This window comes from Clavelina lepadiformis, chromosome 6, assembly GCF_947623445.1.
Source record: "Clavelina lepadiformis chromosome 6, kaClaLepa1.1, whole genome shotgun sequence".
NCBI classification, from domain to species: domain Eukaryota; kingdom Metazoa; phylum Chordata; class Ascidiacea; order Aplousobranchia; family Clavelinidae; genus Clavelina; species Clavelina lepadiformis.
Genome location: NC_135245.1, coordinates 572,767 through 596,417, shown reverse-complemented (window position 1 = coordinate 596,417; position 23,651 = coordinate 572,767). Strand labels below are relative to the sequence as shown.

Sequence of the window (23,651 nt, the reverse complement as noted above, 5' to 3'; positions counted from 1 at the left end):
AACATGTCTTTAAATACTTTATTCCGCCAGTCTTTATAACGCTATTGGTTAATATTCCCTTGAAACAAATGCAATGGGAACACAAGTAACAAAACATAGGCGAGTTTATCCGTTGAACTTTGAACATGAAGTGTAGTTTGGGACTTACTGTAAGCAATAGAAGTTAGAAGCAAATGTTCAAGCAGAGACCATTTGTCAGTGTACCGCATGCAAAATGGAATTTAAATTTTATTACGTCAGGAAATAATTGAATTGTTGCCGAAGATCCTTGTTGTGCAGAAACTCACTTTTATTATATTTGTTTCGTGACAACTTAAGACTGAATACTTCGTTGCTGCGGTTATAATAGTTGGAAAAAATCTCATTGTTTATACTGGCAAATACAAAATGTTAAGATTAATTTGACAGGTACCAAGCATTCCTACACAAACTGAAATGATATGTGCTTCATGGCCAGTGAAATACACAAATGCACCCGATGTCAACTTATGCGATGTAATCAGCTCTTTAGAGCAGATTCACATAAAGTTTTATATTTCTTACACAACGTCCTGTCACGTAAATCCCCCCAACCCCCATTCGGACGGGGGTTGATTGCGGGTTTGGGGTCATCTGCGGCGACATGCAAACTCGTAGGAAATAGATTTGCAGAGTTCAACTTTGATTTAACATTTCGCATGTGGTCGCCAACATTGCAGTTGGCAGAGTTGTGCATCCCACTGCACGTCCCAAAATGATATACTCGACTTGCTTTAAATTGAACAGTAAAAACACCTCCAGACATACATGACAACGACGCAGCCTGCAACGACCAATCCCAGTTGTAGTCATCAAAATCACAAATCATGTCAGTGCAAGCCGCCAGTTTGTCGTAAAACTGTTTTGTGATCACCATGCCCATATTCGACTTGGTGCTCGTCCAAGCATTGAAGTCCACGTGGTTGGCCAGCGTGCTGTAATCCTGCCTGGGCTCATAGTTACCGAGGCTAATCAAATCACATCGCGGACATTTACTTTCTCGAAAAGCTATGCCAAGCTCCAGACAGTGCAATATGTCTGGGAAAACATAATAATCTTCCTCCAGGAGTAAGACTGGTGACTTCCCATCGGCTAAAACTTTCATTCCGCTGAATACCATATGGAGCTTCCACAACCAGTGATGCTTAATTTGAACATACCTAACTTCTCTGTAGTGACCGTAGGAATCTGGATATTCCGCATTATTACATTTTCTAGCAATTGCTTCTGTCCTGGATATATCTCTCGAACAATCATTGGGGTCTTCTCCTGGAAACGAGCTGGGAAAGAGTTGCATTGCAAAAGGGAAGAAGATTGTGATGTATCGGCAAAAGTCTATTGTTGCAATGATGTCATTTATTTCTGTTGAAAACTTATCCATGCTGATAACAATGGTGGCTTTCTCTATGCCACGGACAACCCTCAGCGAATCAATCAGATGGGTAAAGAAGACCGCTCGATCGTGAACTTGGATTAAAATCACCGCCGTACCACTTGTGTGTTCACCAAACTTATTAACATTGTGCACTTTCTGTGCGTAGTTCATGTCCAAGGCACGTTCATAGAGGTTACTATCATCATGCACTGGCTTGTTAACAACCTTGTGAACGCTGTTTTCACGATGGTGTTCATCATTGCTTTGACCATGAACTGGTTGATTTACCACTGCAACCTGCACTTCATCATGCAATGATCGTTTTTTCCACTTTTTCAAAGTCTGGTGCAAAACTAAAAGAATGATGATGCAAGTAATAGTTCCAAGCAACTTGCCACGTAAATTACGCATATCTCATGATAGGCCTACAAAAACAAACAAACTGTGCGTTTATGTTGCGCGGAGGTAAGTAAACATAGTCTACCATATCTACTCAATTAATCGAGTTAAATCAACCGGTAAAACTTATTTGTAAATATATCTGATATTAACCGTAACCAGGATTTTTAGGGGTTTAACATTGTAGACAGCTAAAAGTTTTTAGGTGACCGCACTTTTTAAACACTGGCTGTTTACTGACTAACTTCTAATTTTCTGCTGTGCTTCGATTGAAAGCTAAAGATTTTATTTGATGTTAAGAACAGAAAGTCAGTCGTCATGTAAAATATTTCATAGTTTTTGAAAAGTTTGTTTTCTTGATACTAGAAAATTAATTTTTATATCACCAGAAAAATTTGTACATTGAAATATAATTTTTTCGGTTTGTTATTAAAAATCTTCCATTCTAATTATAATCAAAATTAACTTCCCAATACTGAAACCAAATTCAAACAAATCATCCTCTTTTTCAAAGCGATTCTCGGGCAAACTTCGTTAGACTTACTTACGATTAAGTATTTGTTTTTGACTTATTTCTATTTTAAGAAAATAACTTTAAAAAATACTAAATTTTTGTCCTTTTAAGTGTAAATGTTTAAAACTTAACGTATTGTCATAGCTTTACCTGGTTGCATGCATGCAAATGAATTTCGTTGTTTCAATTCGCGAAATTTTTTGAATAACCTGAAATACTGACAACCCCGAGGTAGATCGATTCATCGTGGTAAATGGAGCAGAAAAACAGTACAAAATGGTTGATAGTTGGCATGAATACGAGTTTGCGTAAGCAAATCAGGCAAGTAGGCCTACCGCATGTATTCAGAAAGCAAAAATATATGAATTAACTATTGTAACAGACCACATGTCAACAACTAACGAGAAAGCTATAACGGTTTGGTATTTTGTGCCGCCGTTGGGTCCTTTCGAGCAACATTTTTATTGTCTACGTATAGACTGGAAGTTAGGGCAGTTTTCGTCGAGAAATCGTGCCTACAAACACGCAAATTTTGGAATGCGAAGATGTCAATCAGGTGAGTAGTACCGAGTTTACTTATGACTGTACACCTAGCCTATAACATAGTGACAAATGATAGCCTGAGTTCTGTACACACCAAAACTGTTTTATTTCTTTTGCCTGTATAGGCTAGAGTTTGGCAAGGGCACACTCAGACCCGGGTGCATTCTGTGCAATGCATACTCCGAGGGACAGTTTGGCGTACATTATGAGCATACGCCAACGACATTATTTAGTGAGTTTCGGCTGCAATCTCTAAACAAAACACTGTGCTCTTTTTTGGCTTTGAAACAAGAGAAAAACGTACCATGTTTTTAATATGATTGTGCCAAAGTATGTATTTTTCATGTCTGCTCATGGTATGCATGCTGAAGCCAAACCGAATTTTTTCCACTTGGCTTCCGGACTGCAGGGTATGGCAGTTTTCAGCAAGATCTTGCGTACGCCAAACAACCAAAAATGACAAGTGCGGATTCGCAAAAATGCTCAGACACACTGGAAATGCGCATTTTCCTGTGCAATTACACAGTTTATTCAATCTTTAAATCAATTGAAATTTGAGTGCACAGAAGTTCTGTCCACATCATTAAGTTAAATTAATAACACACTGCTAACTGGGCAACTTGTTGGGGTTTAACTGTTGTTAATTATTGCTTGATCTATTGTTCGCTAATCTGACTTCATTAATAGCGCGTTCATTAACCCCTAATAACCAGTTAAGCATCACAGTACCAGAACCAAACTGTTAATGTCTTGAATAATTATTTATTATTGGTTCTCAACGAAACGGTTACTGTTTTCAGAGCACAGAATTAAGCTGCGTTCAGTAGACTGCAAATTATCGACTGTCAATCTCAGAATAACGGTTAAACACTCGAAATAAAGCACAAAAAACATTATAAAATCATCAGATCTGCACGAGAATTCCGTCGGAATATAGGCTAATTATGACAATTAGCACTGCACCGTAAGTGCGACACTGAAGTTCCTAAAAAGCATAATTGAGTTTGCTTATGCTTTGCCAAACTGCAGTCTGGCTTGGCTTTGTACCACCCTGAAGACCATAGGTTGTTTGGTTTGAGTTACTTGGAATGCACCTTGCAGCCCTGGACTCAAACTGAAGTGCGATTTTCCTGAGATTAAGTACCGGTATGCCTGATACATACTCCAGGTTCATAAATGTACATAATTAGGAATAAATATGCACACTTAGGTCAATTTTATATGCATTGAACCAACTGTGGACACAGTTTTAACTTTTTATGCAGATTTACAAAATCATATTTTATTGCAAACAAGCTGTACAGGGCTTGGAAAAGCTTCAACATCCACACCTAGCAGATTATGAGCTTGCAATTGAAGTGGCCTCTTAAGACCACCTGTTTGTTTGCAAGTCTAGAAGTTCTAATAAGGGTAGTAATTCACCTAAAAACCCTAGGCTAAACCCAAAGCTTGTAGGCCTGTTTTTATGGCATTGGAAAGTGCGAGTTCCTCTTGGCTTATTAATATGACTTCAATGACAGATTAGGTTGCCAGGTTTTGTTTGTCAAATTGGAAGTTATGGCACTTTTTGACAAAAAACGGTCCATGCAAGTAAAAATGTTGGTGCAAGGGTCTGCACTGAAACCTCATTTCTTTAATGGTAAACATATTCACTGTAATTGTTCAGACCTTGTTTAGGCTAGTATAACTCAGTGTAAATGTGAAAACAAAAATTTGGTATTCGTGCTGATTAGTCATGTGCATGAATGGGCCACATTTTTCACTGTGGTTTTAGCAGGGAATGCTTTCCTTATTCAGGTCAAACCTTTGATCCGCACAATGTCTATTTTTCAAAATTAATTTTCTCACTCGCAATTATTAAAATTTTTATCGTTGCTGTCTTTAAAATTTTATATGTCTATTTTCCTTATCAATGTATTTGTCTTAGCTTATGAAGGTAGTTTTTAGAATTTTCTGCTAACCCTTTAAATGCAAACAGTGAAAATTTACTTTCTTGTTTCGTCTGACTTGAATTATTTGTGTGAGAACTTGAGTCCCCATCCTCTCAACTCAAGAACAAGCAACCATCGTAATGAAGTGTCTTTTTAGTGACACGTAAATGAGGCAAATCAAAAATTTTATAAAGTGTTTGTCTAAAGAAGAGCTATAGTAGAACGAGACTGCTGTATTTCTATTGCATTGCAATACTTTATCTTTTTATTAAACTCATTGGAGTTTGGCAACGGTACATTTTTGTCCGACCATTGCTATCACCCTTTCAGAAGAATGCAATGTGCTAGTAAGACTTAGTATTGGTTGCTGAGCAAACATCTGTGCCTGAGAATTACTCTCGTAAATAACAGCCAATAATGCATCACAACGATAAGCTCTGAGTAACCAGGGCTTTGGAGCAGGCGTAAATGTTAAATTGCTCCAGCTCCGGAGCTCTCTTTTATCAAAAATTAGCTCCAGCTCCGGAGCTCATTAATACCACTGCTCCTGCTCCAGCTCCATTACTTCAAAAACTGAGGTTTAAGGATGAAAGCTCAACTTGGAATATCTAGCTCAATGGGTCAGTCAGTAGTCAGTACCATCGGTAGCAGCTATGAACATGTGACTGCTCTGCTGTCAAATCCCCCGCAACATAGTTAGTTAGAAAAGGTCGCGCCAAAGAGGCAACAATTCTTAATTTTGTGAAGGGTTGCCGTTAAATTATGTGAATTCAGCCAATAGTAGTAGCATAGCATCTTATGAAATACATCGGCTCCAGAGCTATTTTTCAAACAACTGGCTCCAGCTCCGTTGAAAATGCACGGATCCGGGGATCCGGCTCCAAAGCCCTATGAGTAGCATAACATATTCAACCTAATAATTGTTTGTTATGGTGGGTAACTCTTGGCAGAAGTATCGAGGTAGACAAGGCAAGGCAGGCTTTTAAATTCGTTACCATCGTTATGTTAGAGATAAGATGTGCGCTGCTATGTTAGAGATAAGATGTCCGCTGCTATGTTGAACATGTCTTGTTCATTCTGTTTCTGCTACATTCAATAGTATTTTCAAAAGTAAACAAAATTCCCAAAGTTGTCTTATATAATCTGAGTCATGGTCAAATATTGTTTAACATACTTAACATTGCCATGTTTAAAATAAATATAAATATCGCTCTAAGATCATGTCCATTTGACACTTGGTATTTTCATTGTATACAGTCTGCTGTACTTAGCAGGGTAACATGGCGCTTATAGATATATATATATATTTGTTGACTTAATTTCAAAGTTATTTTACATGCAATGCATTCTTGTGGACTTGGCACACTGGTATAATTCTGTTTAAAAATTATAAGTTACTACACAAGTTATATAAGCAGATGCACAGACAACATTGTTCGACCTCTCTGGCGAATGACATGGCATCGGACGAGGCAATCTGGCAGCAGCCGTGGTTAAGGCATCGGCTCATTGGTATTGGATAGGATTCAGTAAAACACATGGAATCTTCATGATGCTTATTGGGTATGTACGCCTGTGCCTGTATGCTCTACTATGTTTTGGTTGTTAATTCTGCGTATGGTATCATTTAGTTAGTTATTTACTGTTTCTATGGTTATTCATAGTTTAGAAAAGTTGTATTTCGTGTTTTTTCTGTTAATCATGCAGATTTGTTATCTTTGTGTGTTGTTGTAATCAATGTTGATCAACTTAAGGAAAACGAAACTGGTGTTTGGGTTTGCAGGAAGTAATTGGTAATTAATTTTTTTCAGATAATTAGCTCTCACATACAAAATATTTGACAGGGTTGATTAGTGATATAACGTACTTCTGAGGGCTTTACTTTGGCATCAATGTGCAATTTTGACAGTTCGGCAAACTCATTAATTAATATTTACACTGAAAACTCATTAAGTCAAAATCTGGGAAGACTCAAATCACCGGTCCTTGCAAACCAATCGCCTGTTAATAACTAACGTAAACTTCATGCTCACCAGCTCGACATAACAGTCAACTCTATATCTTAGTGTGGCTCCCAGGGCTTAATGGTGACTGTTAGCTCTTGAAAAATCTATTTATTTTAATAACAAGGATAGAAATGTTAATATTTTAGCGCAGATGACAAGTAATTTTTTCACAAATTAGTCAAAAAGACTAGGTTAATTTTGTGGACAGGTTAAGAAGGCGTACCTGTTTCAGAATCGAATAAGTTACGAAGGTTGTAATTCTAAAGCACGGGTTAATTGATTGCTAAAAAGTTCTCTGTTATCTCCAGGTCTTGTTGTTTTTGAGAAATTTGGTCGCTTTCTTCAAGCTTCCACTGCTCTTATCATTTGGGACGACATATTTTGTTAAAAATACTTGTCTAAACAAGAAATGAATTGTTCTTTGAAACACTACCCAGCAACTGCTGGTGAATTACAGTACTTGAAACTTTAGACAAGGCGCATTTGTTTCAAATGTTGCATAGATATTGATTACGAAATGAAGCAGGTAGACCAAGAAGTGTGTTATTACATGCAAACACTTGTTTTTTTAATTGTATAGGCCGCTTCAAACAGTTTCATATCACTTATGTGATATTTATTTCTATCTAGATGGTATCAAATTTTTTGAAACAACCTGTTATATAATAAAGTTGAAGATCGAATAAGCTGTAGTATTGGTTACTTGTAGTCTGAAAATCCACCATTGATGATTAGTCAGTACATGTGGTAAAATGTGAGAGAGTAATCTTCACCAATAGTAGATCGTACAATCGACCGTCGGCGGTAGCTGGTTGGCTGGAATTTAACAACTTTTCATAATTGCCTCCTCTTTTTACATTCACTTCAACTGCTTGGGACTTAAAATGACAAACCATCAGTACACGTGTCTACGCTATTAAGTAATTATTTTGACGAAAAATGGAAATGTTGTTCGTTCTGGAATATCGCTTTTTTGACTGGGCAGGGAAAATTTTTTCAACTCATCTTCACTGATCAAACAAAGTTACTTTCAAAATTTTGATGCAATTATGCTCCCGGCAGCAAAAGTGTAGCACTAGCAGCTACTTTCAAAAAGTTTAAGCTTGGGAAAAGTGGGTTACAGTTGACGTGTAATATCGCGGGAGAAGGGCACCGACATAGAAAATGCCATTGACATTGTATAGCAGAGTCGTTTCAGGAAAAATCATCATAGATAAGTACGAAGTGTTTATAGCAACCTTGCATCAGCGCTTCAAACAGCAGTCAGTATAGAAATAAACAACCGCCGGATCAACCAACCTCACTGTAAGCTACACATAAGAAGTGAAAAAAGGGTTGCTTTGCTCGATCTAAAAAAATATATATTTTACCTATTCAGCTATAGACATCATCGGTTTGTCAAAATAAATAAAATAACATAAAAACATGATCATAACTAAAATTTATAAAAACTAAAATTGATAAATCAATGAAAATAAAACTGTAAATAAAATATACTATATTCCAAATATACTAAGTAGTGGCGTCCTGCTCAAACAAGGGCGGTGAATGAGACAGGTACAAAAATGCATGTCACAAAAGATAAGAGAAAAACCATACAATTAAAACAGTAAACAGCAAGACTTAAGCAGGATGACAAGTGATAAGATATTTAACAAGACAAGTGATAAGGAGACTCCTTAGGGAGAGGAGAAATGTACAAACCAGCAGCAAAAATTTGAAATGCTTTTAAATAGGGCTGTTAAGCTGGGCACAACTCTTTTACATGGTAAAGGAAATAATGATATAAAAATGGCGACCTAAGTCACATGATCGGGTTAAGAACAAGACCATGTTGATCTTAGGCCCCCTGAACCAAGCACCAGTTTATTTTTCTTTGTTTGCTTCAACTGTTGATTACAATGTAGTAGTTTTCTAAATATCAGTCACCAGTTTGCTTTGGAAATATTGTTCTCATTTGGAAGGTTTTTTTCACATTAAACTTTTTTATTCACTTCCGAATGATATTTTAGGAATCTTAGCTTTAGGATGTAGCAGTTTGAAATGTGGATGCTCTAGTGACATCGATATTGGTATGTATATGGTTGTAAAGTTCCGAGTATAAGTTGCGTCTTATCTTTTGTGGTTTCCTTTTGAAGCCATGCACAGTCACAAGTTTTCCTCCAATTCTGCCTTAACAACAATTTAATGCCATGTTTAAAAAAACCTTATTCACATAAAGTGAAACTATATGAATGCTGGATGTTTTTCGAATACGACTGAAGTCGTTCCATTCATTGCTGTTGAAAGGAGTATTGTATCAAATATTTTGTCCACATGCTTTTTTGTCCAATTTTTTTTCATCAAAAGTAGGCTGCAACTTATACTCGAGAATTCACGATAAGTTTTCTTAGCAGGTAACTTTAAGCTTTAAAGTCTCTTTTTTTCCAAACTATATGCCTTTCACCATGGCGGAAGCATTAAAGATTTTTTTAGTATGATTTCAATTTAATAACAAGAAAAAAACCTTCCAGTTGAGAATTCAGTAACGTTTAAACTACTCTGCAAATATTATGTACATATAATTTGTTTGTTACGCCTTTTAAGTTCTGTTGAAAACTGTTTATCCTTCGAACATGAATGGAAATATTGTGAAAAATGATAGTTTTTTCGAAGATGTTAGCATACATTTGTATTTAAGCATTTTGCTTGTTTCAAGATAAACTTTTTCATTGTTTCATCAGAATGAATAAACTGTTGTCCCAATGCTGGGGCTTTAATTACCATAATCAGAAGCACTCTGGGTCTTACAGCTATTCCCCAATCAAGTTGAATTGTTTGCATTCAACAAAAATCCCAACTTTTCATGAAAAAGTTGGCAAAAGACTTGTGTACTGTGTAAGCAGATTAACCGAAGGGGCCGTGCATTCAACGATTGGTTTAAAGTTCTCCTCGCAACTGCATATGAGGTAAGCCTGCCTGCAGCATACCGGTCAAAGTGGGGCCCTCGTAAAGCAGTGACTGTCGTTTGTAACAAAGTAAACACCTAAGTTTGTGAATTTTGATAACTCCCTGGCAATGCACGTGATAAAATTTCAATTATCTTTTTGACCAAGTGCACCCACCGTCTGTGGCAGCTGATAAGTTGTTTATAATAAGGCTTTGGCTCAAATTTCATCGACATTTTACAGATAAGTCAGTTTAATTCATTTTCTAACAAATTTGGCATCAATTCTACTTAGGTGTGAAAGTGGACTTCTCTGCCTGAGATGTCCCAAGAAACATCAGATATCAGTTTCCGTTTGTCCTTAAAGAATCTTAAGAAGAAAATCATCCTGCAGCTCTTCTTTGCAGCTCTTCTTCGCAGCCATGAAACGTTTGGGAGCAAAAGACGCAGAAGTTTATTTATTGGAACGATGATCTAGCATTGTGCCGTGAAGGCAATTTTGCTAACAATTATTTCGAGGATGTTTGCACAAACCAACCTGAGCCTTGATGTTTATCTATTAGAGTTAGCAATCATACGAAGAAAAGATGCGTATTTGTGGTGAAACTCCCAAGTTTTTAGTGGTTGAGTGCAGTTGAAATTTGCAGAACTCTGCTCTAAGTAGTGGAGAGTAGTTAATGGAGAAGAGTATCTGTGGATACCAAACCTTCACAGGCATGAAATGCATATCGCACCTTTTAAATGCAAAACTTACTCAGTAATTGCTGTTTTATGGGTTAAAGACTTTGAAAGCTATGTATTAAGACTTACTATGGTTAAAACTTGTGCTTTTCACACAATGATTGCTTGGTAGCATATACACCTTGGGTTTTATGGGAAGTTATGAAGTGAGATTCAGATATGCACCTACACTTCACTTTATGTCTATAACATAAAATAGACTTTATCATGTTCATTATTGTCCTCATTATTGGCACTTTCTTCATTTTTTAAAAATGTTTTGTTGCAATTTTTGTGGAGAATTTTTCATAAAGATTAACAAATCATGGAAATGTTGTTTGTGTAAAATCACTGAAGGTTTTCTGCCAAGTTACCCTCATGGAGAGCTTTGATTGTTGCTGGTTTTTAACTTATAGGCTATAGTCTTGTAATTATGTTCAAGTCCCATGTAATGCAAAAAGAGGCCATTCATTAATATCCGCATTTCCAATTGGTGTTGTCATGTCAGCGGCATAAATAAATGCTATTTTTAGCATTAAAGGAACTGTAGGATGCTTTTACTGAAATTATTAAACATTGTAGCTCACACTCAATGTAATCAGTTACAAAGTTTTTTCCAAACTTGACATTTAGATCTCATAACAGGGAAAACACCTAATGTTATTATGTTTTCACAACCCATTTATTATCAATTGGCGTTCAAAGGTTCCTGATGTGTAAAAATTTTTGGTGGCCAGTCAATTTATCCCTACTGCTACCGCTTGGGTTGAATTGACATAGAACCATAATTTTTGCAGATGTTTAGGAGCATCATGTGTTACCAAACTCACGATGTTTCCTATGATGCAGGATAAAAAACATCCAATTTATAAAAAATATATCAGCGATATTTTTGCTATTTTTAGTGTGATATCTTGCATATAATGAGGAAGTGTTTTGGCTTGCAAACAGCTTTGTATCTGCATGCAAAGTTTCTCCGCTAAAGTAACAGACTTCATTGAAGAATCTCCATGTTGGTTGCTTGGCAGTTTTATCAACCCATGGGTTTTAGACCATCACAATTTATTTTTAACATCATTTTCTGTCACTGAACTCTAGCATTTGTTATAAACCGCCTTTCATGCTGAAATTTGTTTTGCTAAAATCCTCTGCTCCCCATTAATACCAACTTGCAATCTTTACAGAACTTAAGTAAAATGTTCTAATCGGTTCGCTATAAACTGATCAAGCAAAATGATGCCTTCATGGAATACAATGGGGCCTCAGGGATTCCCCGGAAACAACTACCCCCAGATGATGTGGCCAAACTCCCAAGGACCCCAAGGAATGGGGAATCCCATGATGGGGCCGTACGGCATGGGACCTGGTGGTCCAATGGGTCCAGGACAAATGATGTACCCAGACTACCAACAGCAGTACATGTACCCTCAGCAGATGATGGGTCAGTACAACATGAACAACCAATCACAGGTGGGTGCACTTATACTGAGGTGGTTCCACCTTGTAATTACGGTAATTTCCAACCAAAAACCATTAACCTGATTGATGGAACTTTCCCAAAAAACTCTGAAAACCATTATCTTATGATCATTTCTTGTTAGATGATGACACAACAGCAAGGCAAACAGCAGGGTGGCAACACTGGTTCAGCCAAGCAACCAGCAAACCATCCCCCTGAGCCTAGCGACCCTCCCCCACCAAAAGAACCCCCGGGTCTACCCAAACAACCCCCGCTCCCCCCAAAGGATGAAAGTAAAGTGTCAAAAACTGGAGATTCATCTGGAGAGGTAAATAGCCCTGAGTTTCAAAAATGGAAAGTTATGATTAACACGTTGACTGCCAACAACGAGATAGCTTGTGATTGAAAGTTTGGCACTCGCTGCCAACCACAAGTTATCTTGTGTTTATTGTCTTGCCAGTAAGGTTAAAACCATAAGTTTTCTTGTGTTTTCAATGATGCCATGCATGGGACGTGATTACGGTATTATCTATTCAGGCTTTGACAGTCACTGGGTTAATTATGAATTTTGCTTAAACCGGCTTCTTGTTACGCAAGAGGCGAAGGGAGTCTGGCGACTGGCTAATGCTTTTATTGTGCTTGATTAATAGTGGTGGCACGCTGAAATGGAGGAAGTCAAAGGACAAGGTAGTCTTGTTGAGGAACTGAAACGACTGGTCTGTGCCAATTGGTTCCTTGGGCTGAAAGCAAGCCAGCAGAAGGAGTGTTGGCAGCACACGAAGCAAGGTTAGTTGCAACACGATAACTTTGATGTTCATGTGGGGAAGTTTTTTATTCAGTCCGAAAAGTGTGTGAGCCATGACTGTATTCTAGTAATAAATAAACTGAAGGGTTTATGCCACTGGTATTTGTGTTGTGTGCGCTTCATGCAAAGTATTTGTACAAGCTAGTATTCCACGGAACATTGTTTGGTTGGTTCACTTTTCTCAAATCACTTTATAACATAAGTTTTTTGATGCTAAAAATTTGTGATCAGATGTTATTGGCGTTAATTTTTCTTCACAAGTTATTGCCTACAATGGATCTCTTACCATAGTTGGAATTATGTACGAACCACTTCATAAGGCACAATCTGTTGAAAAAACAAACTTATATATATTAATTTTTACCGTCATTTAAACGGATCATTCAGATTCGCTTTCATGCTTATATTGTGAAGCCATGTCTTCTGCTCAGACATCGTTGGAGCATCTTTGGTTTATCTTTCGCTTCGTAGTGATGTCATCAGTTATGCATTAATGGTATACAAAGTTGAAATGCCAGGAATAGCATTCATAGTTTCTTCGTATTTATTTTGCAGAACTTCTTGCATCTGCCGCTGGTGATCCAAGCTCAAATACAAGCAAATCTGCAGCAGTTGGTGAGTTTAGCTGGCAGTCGTCTGTGACCACTGGGAACCAAATGAAAACAAACTCAACTTCATCCGGTCAAACACTTCCTACGTTTGTTGATCAAAAAGTTGCCCCCAATGTGAGTGAAGATGAATTTGTTTATATCATCGCTCACGTGCTCAAGTGTCTATTATTTTGCTGTGAAACGATTTACTGAAAAAATGTTGACGGCAAATTTATGTTTGCAGTGGGATGCCACCAGTGGCGAAAATCCTCATCAAGCACTAGCTCGGTACGAAGAGCAATTGTCTAAGTTGAAACAGAAGGGTCAGGTCAGTTGAAAATTTTTCATCACTTAGTCTGCTGCTGTATGATTAAGATGAGAGCAATCATGCTTGTTCTGTCTAAGAATAGAAAATTTATTTAATTCTTAAAGCATTGTTCTCAATCAGTAATTTTTCTGCTACTTCCTCAATTTCCCGGCTGTTTTGATTTCGATTTTCTTCAGTCCTCAGCTCTATGTGTAAGAGGGTGTGGTTTTACCTTCGTTATTACTGGTAGCAAACATTTTATTACTCAAAGTTTCGCAGCATTCAACTTTTCTACATTCCGCATAAACTTTTTTCGCCTTCTGTTCTTACTCAGAACATTGCACCATAAGATCCTACTTTGCGTGCTTACAGCAGGCAACAATTGGTGCCGGGCTACGTAAAACAAAAGAGATAAAATTATTGACTATCTTGATCAAACAGGTGTTTGACAAACAGTACACCGACTGGCACAAACAATTTGACGAGTGGAAAGAAAAACACAAAAATCATCCAAACAAAGCAAAATTTGCACAATACGAGAAGCAGGTATTTATATGACAGTTCACCTAATGTGTACTTTATTGTATGATGTCATAGTTATTGTATAAAGAGATTGATGTTTTACATTTTATAACACGTCTGTTGCACTTTGTAAATTGCTCATAACTCTTGTGCAGTGGGAGACATGGCAGCAACAGTTGATGACTCAAAAAATGCAAAATGATGCGAACGTGAATAGTTTGAATGAAAACCTAAAAAAAATCAAGAAGGTGATTGCTGACGGCAGCCAAGCTTCCAGCTCATCCCAGCAGTTGCCCACTAAATCACCAGCGCAACCCAAGAACTCTGCAACCACAGCTCAGAATAACTTAAGTCAACAGAGCAACTTCTTTCAGGGAGCCAACAACATGCAGTACGGTCAGCCTGGGTTCGTGAACCAAGGCCAAGTGGCACCAAACATGCCTGGTTATGGCTTCAACCCACCAACACCAAACTTTAACCAGTCTTCAATGCCAAATCAGCCTAATCTCGGTAATCATCAACAAGGCCCATGGGCACCTGGACCCAACCAACCGAGACAATGGGGACCAGGGCCAAACCAGCCTGGACCATGGGGACCGGGACTGAACCAAATGGGTCCCTGGGGACCAGGCAACATGCAACAAGGACCGCAACAGAGACCACAAGCGCCAAATTCTAACCAAAAAAGACCATTAACAACAAATACTAATCAACAAGGAACACCAGGGCCAACCGGCAATCAACAGAAACCAACAGGACCACCTGTAAAGCAACAAGGTTCTTCGAATAACCAGCAAGGAACTTCTGGCCCAGCAAAGATACAAGAAAGTGGACCCGCAAAGAAGAACCCGCAAGGAAGTCAAGCACCAGTTACCAGTCAGCAAGGAATTCAAGGACCAGCCAAGAATCTACAAGGACCAACAGGTAACCAGCAAGGCAACTGGGCAGCAAACAACCCTCCGCAAGGACCACCAGCTAACAACCAGCAAATGTCATGGGGCCCAGGAAGTAATCAACAGCAAGGCTGGTCATCTGGTAACAACCAGAAAGGACCTGGCAATCACCAAGAATCATGGGGACCACGTATGCAAGGCCCTTTGGGATCCGGCGTTAACCAGCAGCAACCACCTGGGCCCAATAATAACCAACAACGACCACCAGCTCCTCTCAACCAGCAGAGGCTTTGGAGACCAGGAACCAGTCAGGCTGGTCAATGGGGGCCATCCAACAACCAAATGCGTCCTTGGGGCCCCAGAAATAAACAACAGGGTCCACGAGGACCCCATGGCAACCAGCAACGACCACGTGATCCCCTTTCAAACAACCAGCAACGGCCATGGGGACCAAAAAACAAAGCTGGTCCATGGGCTCCAGTTAACAACCAGCCAGCGCCGCCGGGACCAGTCAACAACCAATCTGAATCTTTTGGACCAAATAACAGCCTGCATGGGCCATGGGGTCCAGATGGTGACCACATGAACGAAAGTGGGAAACCATGGGAACAGAATAGTGGGCAGCAAGCTTCATGGGAAGATGGTGGTGGTGGTGGTGATGGTTATTCTGGTGCTAACCAGAGTCAGTGGGGTGGTAACGAAAATGAGCAAGGCGGTCCCAACCAGCAAGGACCATGGTCAGGTGCCCAGGAGCAAGAGGAGTATGGTGAAGAAGGTGGTGAAAACTGGAACAACGACCAAGATAACTATGATGACGACCAGCAATGGAATGAGTTTGAAGATAGTGGTTATGACAATGATAAGAGCTGGGGACAACCATACAACCAAAGCAAGTTTGACGGTCCACCGAAAAAGAGACCAACCACTTATGACATTTATGGTAATGTAGTGGAACCAGAACCAAATAATAAACCAACGCCAGGCCCAAACAAAAGAAGCTTTAACTCCAGGATGCCTTTCAACCAGTCGCAGAGACCAAGGGGTCCAAAGCCCATCAACGATCGAGAAAATTGGCAGAGCTCAACCAGACCAAACCATCCCGGCAACTTCAGACCAAACATGCCTGGTGGCCCACGAATGCCGATGAGGAACCGATTCAGACCTCCAGGTCCACAAGGTGGCCCCAACATGCAGGGAGATTTCCGACCAAGGATTCGAATAGAACGAAATAGAGCACCGGGACCAAAAGGAAGTCCAATTGGTTTCCGACCCCGGGCTCCTGGTGCAATGGAACCTCCGTTTCGGGGACAAAAACCTAATCAGGATTTCAGGCCAAGAATGGCAATCGATAGACTATCTGGTCCACGAAAACCAGGCGCTAACTCTGGTGGATTTCGACACAGAATGCAACCAGATTCCCAATCTGGTTCCCGGATGAATTTTAACGACCCAGACAACTTCCGTCCAAGGATGCCAAAAATGGATCAGAATGGACCGCGTGGTTTCAGACTCAGAATGCCCATGGGCAGCCTGCATGGTCCTCGGCCACCAACATCTGGTCCAGTTGGTCTCGATGGTGGTTTCAGACCCAGAGCTCCAGTGGACCCACAAAAGAAACCATCTGTCAATTCTCCTGGTAGTTCGATTGGCTTCCGACAAAGAATGCCTTTTGGTGTTGATTCTAGTCCACCTGCTTCACACAGTGTTGACTGGCAGCAGAATTTAAACAGGAATGATCGTAAGATACAAACACCAGACTCCAGGAACCAAAGAAAGCTTCCCTTGACATCCACACCTAGCGATAAAGTTTCAGGTCCACACAGTACAAAAGCTCCACCTTCACATGAGAGTGGCAAACCTGTGCCACCAGCTACTCAAAACATAATTTCAAGAGACAGGGATTGGTCGAGTTCAAAGGAAGATGCAGCTCTAAAGAAACCACAAGAAGAAGACAGATTTTCCTCGCTTGCAACTGGCAACGTTGCGAAGCGCCATGGCTTCACTAGTGCCACAGAACAAGATATACCGCCACCAGTTTTTAGCATCAAACCACCTGTGTTAAAAGATGTTGCTGCAAGCAATGTTTCTTCCATGCACGATAGTGACACCAGCAACGAAACAGCTAAACCACAGGATGTTTCCAAACCTGCTACTTCCCTGACAGTCACCAGCAAAGCAGACACTTTCCCAGTTATGAGTGACCCACTGCACGTTGAAGCATATTTAAATAAGGAAGACAACAAGATGGCCACAGAAGCTTCAAATAAAACAAAAAATCAAAAATCAAATGGTGACAGAAGCAGCAAGAAGCCTGCGCCTGCACAAGATGTGGTTGGTGAGACCACACAATTTAAAGCGTCTGAGATGACACAAGATGTGTTGCCTCCACTCAAAGATGTCGGAGATGAACTTCATCACCAACCTGACTCCAAATCTCTTGCCACCGATCAACTTGGTGTTGTACTTGACAAAGACAGTGATGTCAAACATCCGGAAGATACAACTCCTGATGATGAGCAGTCAGTCACTGCAGGAAGAGACGTTTTAAAGCCTGGAGCCGACAAGATCAATCTCTTGCAGTCCGGCTCAAATGACGAGAACCTTGCCTCTCTCATGAACTTTCCCCCAGTTAACTTTGACTTCACTGCTGATGACACATATGCGACCTTTTTCCAACCTTCTGAAGCGATGATGGAAGTTTCTAGCACTGATCCCACATCTCTGGATACTGAAGATTTATTGGGCAAGTCTTCGGTGCCTGAAGATAATGCATTAAGTTTGCTGCCTAAGGTCTATGGAGACGATCTGTGTCGGGCATCTTCGAGCAGTAGTGATGAAAAGAACTCAGCAAAACCAGAAATTACTCTTCCAGCTGTTGAACAAAGAGCCGCTGATGAAGTCATAGAAGAAGAGACGATCATTGAATACGAAGAAATCGAAAATAAAAGTATCTCAATCAAGGAACCGGCGGAAGCCAATGTTGCAAATATAGAAGAACTAACTGCATCTGAACAAAAGAAAGACGAGACGTTGGAGCGAATAAACGACGATGAAGAATCGCAGAAAGCAACAGAAGAAGTGGAAGAGCAGGTGCAGGAGGAGACTCAAAAGCAACCGACTGCTATTGTTGAAGACACAGTTTGCGAAGAAGCAGGGAATGAAGTTTCCGATGATGTAGATCAAACTGAGAAGAAGCCACCACTAAACCTTCTAAGTGAATCGCCTGAACCGGATTCTACTGACCCGGGATTACCTGGTTCTCCTTCTGGTGGCGTTCTTCCACCCGATCATTTTAAAGATGGAATCTGCCCCCAAGGGCCCCCTCCAGAAAATTTCAAGCCCCCACCTCGATCGGCCACTGTGCAGAAGCCACTAAACGCTGGCAGCTCGATGCCACAGGCACCCCCTATGCCTGGTGGACCCAGTAAGTCGAAAGCAGATGACCAGATGTCTTTGAGATCATCAAAACGAGCAAAGTTGGATGAAATCGCTGATGCTAAAGGGCAGAAGGTGCACTCTATGTACGATAAATTCGGCAATTTAGTTGGAACCGTGGATGGAAAAGATCCGCCAAAGTCTTCAAGAGATAAGTTGTCATCTCGAGGAAGGAAGGGAGGCCGAGATGAGAAGACTTACATTCCTCATCTTCCTCCTCCAATGCCAAGACCATCAAATTCCTCGTCGGAGAAGAGAGATTCAAACAGGAAGTCTCCTCGACATGATGATGGTCGCCCACGTGGTGGCCGGAATGAACCATTCGGTGTAGGACAACGTTTCAGACCTCGCACTCCTAACAGTGACATGCGACCACAAGGAACCATAGATGGACTGAGAAGCCGGATGAGTCAAGAAGGCCGCGACTTCCCAAAGAGGCCGAGATTGAGCCAACCGGACAGGAGAAGGCACTCGGATGAGTTTCCTGATGATCCGATCCCGGACATGAGAGCAAAAGAAAGAGACCTTCAGCTCTTGCAAGGGATCCTCCTGGCCTCGCGCGGGGGGCAGCAGAGGATGCCACTGCGTCCGCAAAGAGCTCCGTTTGACGACCTACCACCTCCACTTCGATTTTCAGAGCACGGATCAAGACTTTGGCAAGATTCACAACCACAGCGGCTTCCACGCGGACCACGACCACGGTTTGGTGGTCCACGTCCAAGGATGCCTTCACAAAGAAATCGAGGATCGAGGTGGTAGGCGACATGGAGTGATCACCTTTTTTATCTCCATCAGTGATTACAAACGAGTCAAGTATCATATTTTTAACTGCGATAATATATTGTCGTTCATTGTGGTTTAATTTGCTTCAGTCACTCACCTCACACACTGCCTGCTGCTGTTTCGTTTTTCCGCGCTACATCTGTGAGACATTTGTGCTATATTTTGATTCATGTAACGCAATTCGCTATTAATTTCACCGCTGTATTATTATCTTGTACAGTAGTTTTTATCAAAAATATTTCGCTGAACACTGGAATTTGGCTGTCTTGGTCTGGAACAGTGTATCTTCCACAAATTCGTGTTGGTTCAATTCCTTGTGTTTGTACAAATAAATTTTTTGAGGATGCTTGTTCATTACAAATGTATAGTTAAGACAGTAATGACTTTTTCAAAGGTGGGATGAACGCGAATAAAATTGGAATAATGTAAGGAATTTTTTCAAACATATAAAACCTCGTAAAACCCTTCGTTTAAATAACTACAAAGGCTATATAGTGCTAAGCTTGATTTATTGACAGATTTGAGAAAATATTTTATCTTTTCCGACGTGGTAACAGATCAATTTGCTGGCTATTCAGCTAGAAAGACATACTACCTATATTTTGTTGATTGGCAATTATACAATAACTGACAACTGGGAGGCACATCTTTCTACGGCGCTTTTTATTACGTTTGTGGTAGCAAACAGGGCATTTTTTTCTGACTCGAGTCAGTTTAAGTGTAAACTCGATAAAAGTCGAGTCAATTTCAAACAGTGACTCGAGTTATATCATAGAAAACTGCGATTCCAATTTAATCAATAACTGGATGATTACTACACAGCTGTCAAACTCAAAAACGCCACAAAAAGTGATTGGCCGTTAGTGAAGTGAAGTGCAGTTACCGTTGCCATGTCCTTGGGCAAGGTACTAATGACACTTGCTCTTATTCAGTGGGTCTGATGAACATCTTCAAATTCGGGAAATACGAAATAAAAAAACCAATAAATTAAATAAATATTGTGAATGTCAATCACAACTCGGAAACCGGAGCTTGATCGATGATGGATCACGGCCGACTTCAGAACGAGCATAGACTTTCTTCAGTCCGAGTATTATGATACAGATGCCATCCTGAATTTACAGCCAATTCTAATCAGGTTGTTATTAATAAATTTTGAAAATCTTCAGCGTTATTTTGTGGCGGCTTGGCTCGCTTTTGTAAAATCCTTACGTCTTTCGTAGAAATGTGTTTTCCAGAACAATTGGAGTTTTTAAACTTTCAGTCCCGCCACATCATTCTTATGAAAGAGTTTTCCAGCTAGTAAATGGAGTTTAAAACTTGCCTTTTCAGAACACTGCAAACTACCGTTGGTATATTTGAAAACTTGCTACGAATAACTTCGTGTGAAAGCTCCTTATTTAGTACGTTACCAGGTCGCTTCCAAGTAACTGTTTCCAACTTAACCAAATTTAATTTGCATTGCAAACACACCGATTTTCACGTTCACACGCTTTGAAATGTTCATGCCTTTTTTGTCATATATTTCCGCCACATCGCAGCACGTTTTATAAGCTTGAACTTTTGTGTGAGACTCCCTCAGAGCCTCAGAACCTCAGTCACAGACGCGAAGTTATAGACATATGTAATACCGTACTACTGTAGTTGTGGTGATTGAATCAGTTGACATCGTGTAAACAGTCGCATGACTTGTGTTCTCGGTTATTTGTAATATTGAGAAAGTGTACAGCACCTACAATAAAAGCCTTTTCTGGCAAACGGTATTTGTTATAATATAATAAGAACGTTCGGCTATCAGAAAGGTTAGAGAATTCTAACCGCACGCAACAATAGAGTCAGATACTAATGTAGTAGGTTAACTAAGTCAATAACGTAACGTAAGCTAAGACCGATAAACTCTGCATCTGTATCTGCATCTGTCGGCATCAACCTCTACATCCTAAAACGACCCCAACCTCTACAATTTTAATAATTTACCAAGTTATGCTTTATAGTGATCAGATTGCGAGGAAATTTTTACAATAGATAAATTAAAGTAGCCTACAGTGTTCAATAATACCTTTTCCGTAAAATAACGTCGTCTGTACTCGGCAATTTATCAATTTTTTTTTCCGCAAATTAATATTACCCATAAATAGGCATGGGTGTTGAATGATAATTTTCCACCACGGCTTGATGTGTCGCCCAGCCCGCGCCCCGCAGTGTATACCCTCGTGGCCTCGTTGCTGCTGCAAGGTTAGTTTTCAGTGCGTCGGATAAATACCCCAATAGATTCCGTGTGATATCGAATAAATTCAATGAAAAAATTATCGTTTACAATTGTCTATGGTACCTACCGCCACCGGTAGGCCTACAGGCCTAGCTATGCCAAATTCCACTAATGAAAGATGGGGTCTAGTGCAGAAGTGCACAACCAGATGACGTCACAATTTGAGTAGCTGGGGTCTACTACACAAAGGCATCCTGTGGTTCTGCACTACTGCACTAGACCGGATAGTCTATCCTATGAGCTATGGCTGTAATAGAAACTTTGACACTCCATGTGCCTCCTGCACCCGAACATCAACTTTAAAGAAAAGTGCGATCTTTGAAAACCACAGTGGAACGTGTGGCAGCTGCACGCACATGATTCATTAACCAGTCAACGTGCAAGCCGAATTTTATTGTCTTAACACCATTTTGTGATAAAGAAAACAAAGGAAGTCTGGTAGTTTGAACGCCAGTTTATAATAAATAAACAAAGAATTGAGGCTTCAGTACATGCCATCAATCCAAAATCTACAAATTTACATTCACAATTTCTAATAAAAAACTGACATTTTTATTTTTACTGTATTTTTTATGTTTTATGGAGAGAAGGTTCTAAAATATATTGTTAAAAAATTTTTTCCTTTGAAGATATCTTCCAAGCACGACAAAAAATGCAGTCTTGGTGATTGTTGTGTTTATTGAAATGCTGTTGTCAGTTGTAGGCTTTAAGAGTAATTCTTTGTACAATTTTGACATTGTGCAGCCAACTAACTAGGTACGGTAGGATGAAAACCTGAATTACAATGGTTGTTCTCACGACAAGATGTCTAGCCAGAGTGTACAACAGAACCTTTATTGACAAACTGCGGATTTACGTGAGAGGAGGAACAGGGGGAAACGGTCTTGCATCACTCAATGGCATTGGAGGGCGGGGAGGAGATGTTTACATTGTTGCAGCACAGGATCAAAATTTAAAGCTGACCGAGTTTAAAAAGCTGCATCCAACAAAAAGGTTCATTGCGGACCCGGGTGAGAACAGCCAAAGACGACTACCAAGTGGCCTGAATGGCTCCAGCATCTATGTTCAAGTTCCACGAGGAGTGACAGTTGTGGATGCTGAATCTAGGAAGGTTCTCGGCGAAATATCTAATCGAACCGACAAGATCTTGGTCGCTAGAGGGGGGAAGGGAGGCTCAAGATGGACGAACTTCTTACCAAGGAGAGGAAAATGTCACTCTCTTTATCTTGACTTGAAATTAATCGCTGATGTAGGGTTTGTAGGGTTTCCAAACGCTGGAAAATCAACGTTATTGCGGAACTTATCAACGGCAAAACCCAAAGTTGCCGAATACCCTTTCACTACAGTTAAGCCAGAATTAGGGGTGTTGACATACACCGACTATCGAAAAATCACAATGGCTGACCTGCCGGGATTAATTGAAGGGGCACACTTGAACAAGGGCAGGGGTCACATGTTTCTTAAGCATATTGAGAGGACAAATATTCTGTTATTTGTTGTTGATGTCACTGGTTTTTGTTTATCGAGCAAAACAAAATACAGAGACGCATTTCAAACAGTTCAGCTTCTCACTAAAGAGCTAGAGCAGTACGATAAAATGTTGGTCAACAAACCTGCCGTTCTAGCTGTTAATAAAATGGATGAAGATAATGCAAGTGTGATGCTGGAAGAGCTCCAAGATAAACTTTTCAATTGGAAGGACCATCTTGATGATTTGCCACCCACCTCTGTGCCTAACACTCAAATCAAGTTTAGAGACGTGGTGCCCATTTCAGCCAAATTTGGCTCTGGGACATTTTCTTTAAAACAAAAAATTCGAAGTGAGATTGACAACCTTGCTTTACCAGGGAGTGCTAGGTTAGAACTGGAGGGTCCAACAAGCGACACTGATCTGCTATCGGTGGAATCGTCACCACATAAGCACTTGAATGATGAAATACTAATTTTGTAAACTTTTTCACATGTTTCTGGGATTGCTATATTTGCTTGCTAGCTAGCACACAAGCCTAGGCTGTCTGTTGACGAAACAGTTTTTGTGCCCTGGTAAATGTGTAAAAGATTTGATAAGCAATTGCAAAATCTGCTAATGCTGGTACCAGTTTTAACAATTATCTGACTTAATGTGAACTGTTTTTTTTTTCCATAAATCATAGATG

The 23,651-nt window shown here is 40.0% G+C and overlaps 3 protein-coding genes across 7 annotated transcripts; 2 read left to right on the top strand and 1 right to left on the bottom strand.

Moving 5' to 3' along the window:
- Nucleotides 1-4: 4 nt before the first annotated feature.
- LOC143462280 (alpha-1,6-mannosyl-glycoprotein 2-beta-N-acetylglucosaminyltransferase-like) lies at nucleotides 5-2,074 on the bottom strand. The gene is made up of 2 exons (XM_076960372.1): nucleotides 1,946-2,074; nucleotides 5-1,818 (listed from the first exon to the last, which is right to left on the bottom strand). The coding sequence occupies exon 2, from the start codon at nucleotides 1,802-1,804 to the stop codon at nucleotides 500-502; it is 1,305 nt and encodes a 434-aa protein (XP_076816487.1). The 5' UTR covers nucleotides 1,805-1,818; nucleotides 1,946-2,074; the 3' UTR covers nucleotides 5-499.
- A 492-nt stretch (nucleotides 2,075-2,566) lies between these two features.
- Nucleotides 2,567-19,587, top strand: LOC143461613 (uncharacterized). 5 transcript variants are annotated; one of them, XM_076959386.1, is made up of 10 exons: nucleotides 2,567-2,862; nucleotides 6,199-6,343; nucleotides 8,799-8,858; nucleotides 9,510-11,902; nucleotides 12,034-12,219; nucleotides 12,542-12,677; nucleotides 13,252-13,421; nucleotides 13,531-13,614; nucleotides 14,035-14,139; nucleotides 14,271-19,587. In XM_076959386.1, the coding sequence occupies exons 4-10, from the start codon at nucleotides 11,666-11,668 to the stop codon at nucleotides 19,200-19,202; spliced, it is 5,850 nt and encodes a 1,949-aa protein (XP_076815501.1). In that variant the 5' UTR covers nucleotides 2,567-2,862; nucleotides 6,199-6,343; nucleotides 8,799-8,858; nucleotides 9,510-11,665; the 3' UTR covers nucleotides 19,203-19,587. The 5 variants fall into 5 exon arrangements, with proteins under 5 accessions (XP_076815501.1, XP_076815504.1, XP_076815502.1 ...); XM_076959389.1 differs by lacking the exon at nucleotides 8,799-8,858 and having other exon boundaries at nucleotides 11,617-11,902; XM_076959387.1 differs by lacking the exon at nucleotides 8,799-8,858.
- Nucleotides 19,588-22,152: 2,565 nt separating this feature from the next.
- On the top strand, nucleotides 22,153-23,649 carry LOC143461615 (GTP-binding protein 10-like). Its single transcript, XM_076959392.1, has one exon. The coding sequence runs from the start codon at nucleotides 22,280-22,282 to the stop codon at nucleotides 23,444-23,446; it is 1,167 nt and encodes a 388-aa protein (XP_076815507.1). The 5' UTR covers nucleotides 22,153-22,279; the 3' UTR covers nucleotides 23,447-23,649.
- The last annotated feature ends 2 nt before the right edge of the window (nucleotides 23,650-23,651 follow it).

Bases quoted from the DNA above. Each gene is read 5' to 3' on its own strand.
- LOC143462280 (XM_076960372.1), bottom strand. From the start codon at position 1,804: ATGCGTAATTTACGTGGCAAGTTGCTTGGAACTATTACTTGCATCATC.
- LOC143461613 (XM_076959389.1), top strand. From the start codon at position 11,666: ATGATGCCTTCATGGAATACAATGGGGCCTCAGGGATTCCCCGGAAAC. The intron at 11,903-12,033 runs GTGGGTGCACTT...ATTTCTTGTTAG, and splicing joins ACATGAACAACCAATCACAG to ATGATGACACAACAGCAAGG. The intron at 12,220-12,541 runs GTAAATAGCCCT...CTTGATTAATAG, and splicing joins CTGGAGATTCATCTGGAGAG to TGGTGGCACGCTGAAATGGA.
- LOC143461615 (XM_076959392.1), top strand. From the start codon at position 22,280: ATGGTTGTTCTCACGACAAGATGTCTAGCCAGAGTGTACAACAGAACC.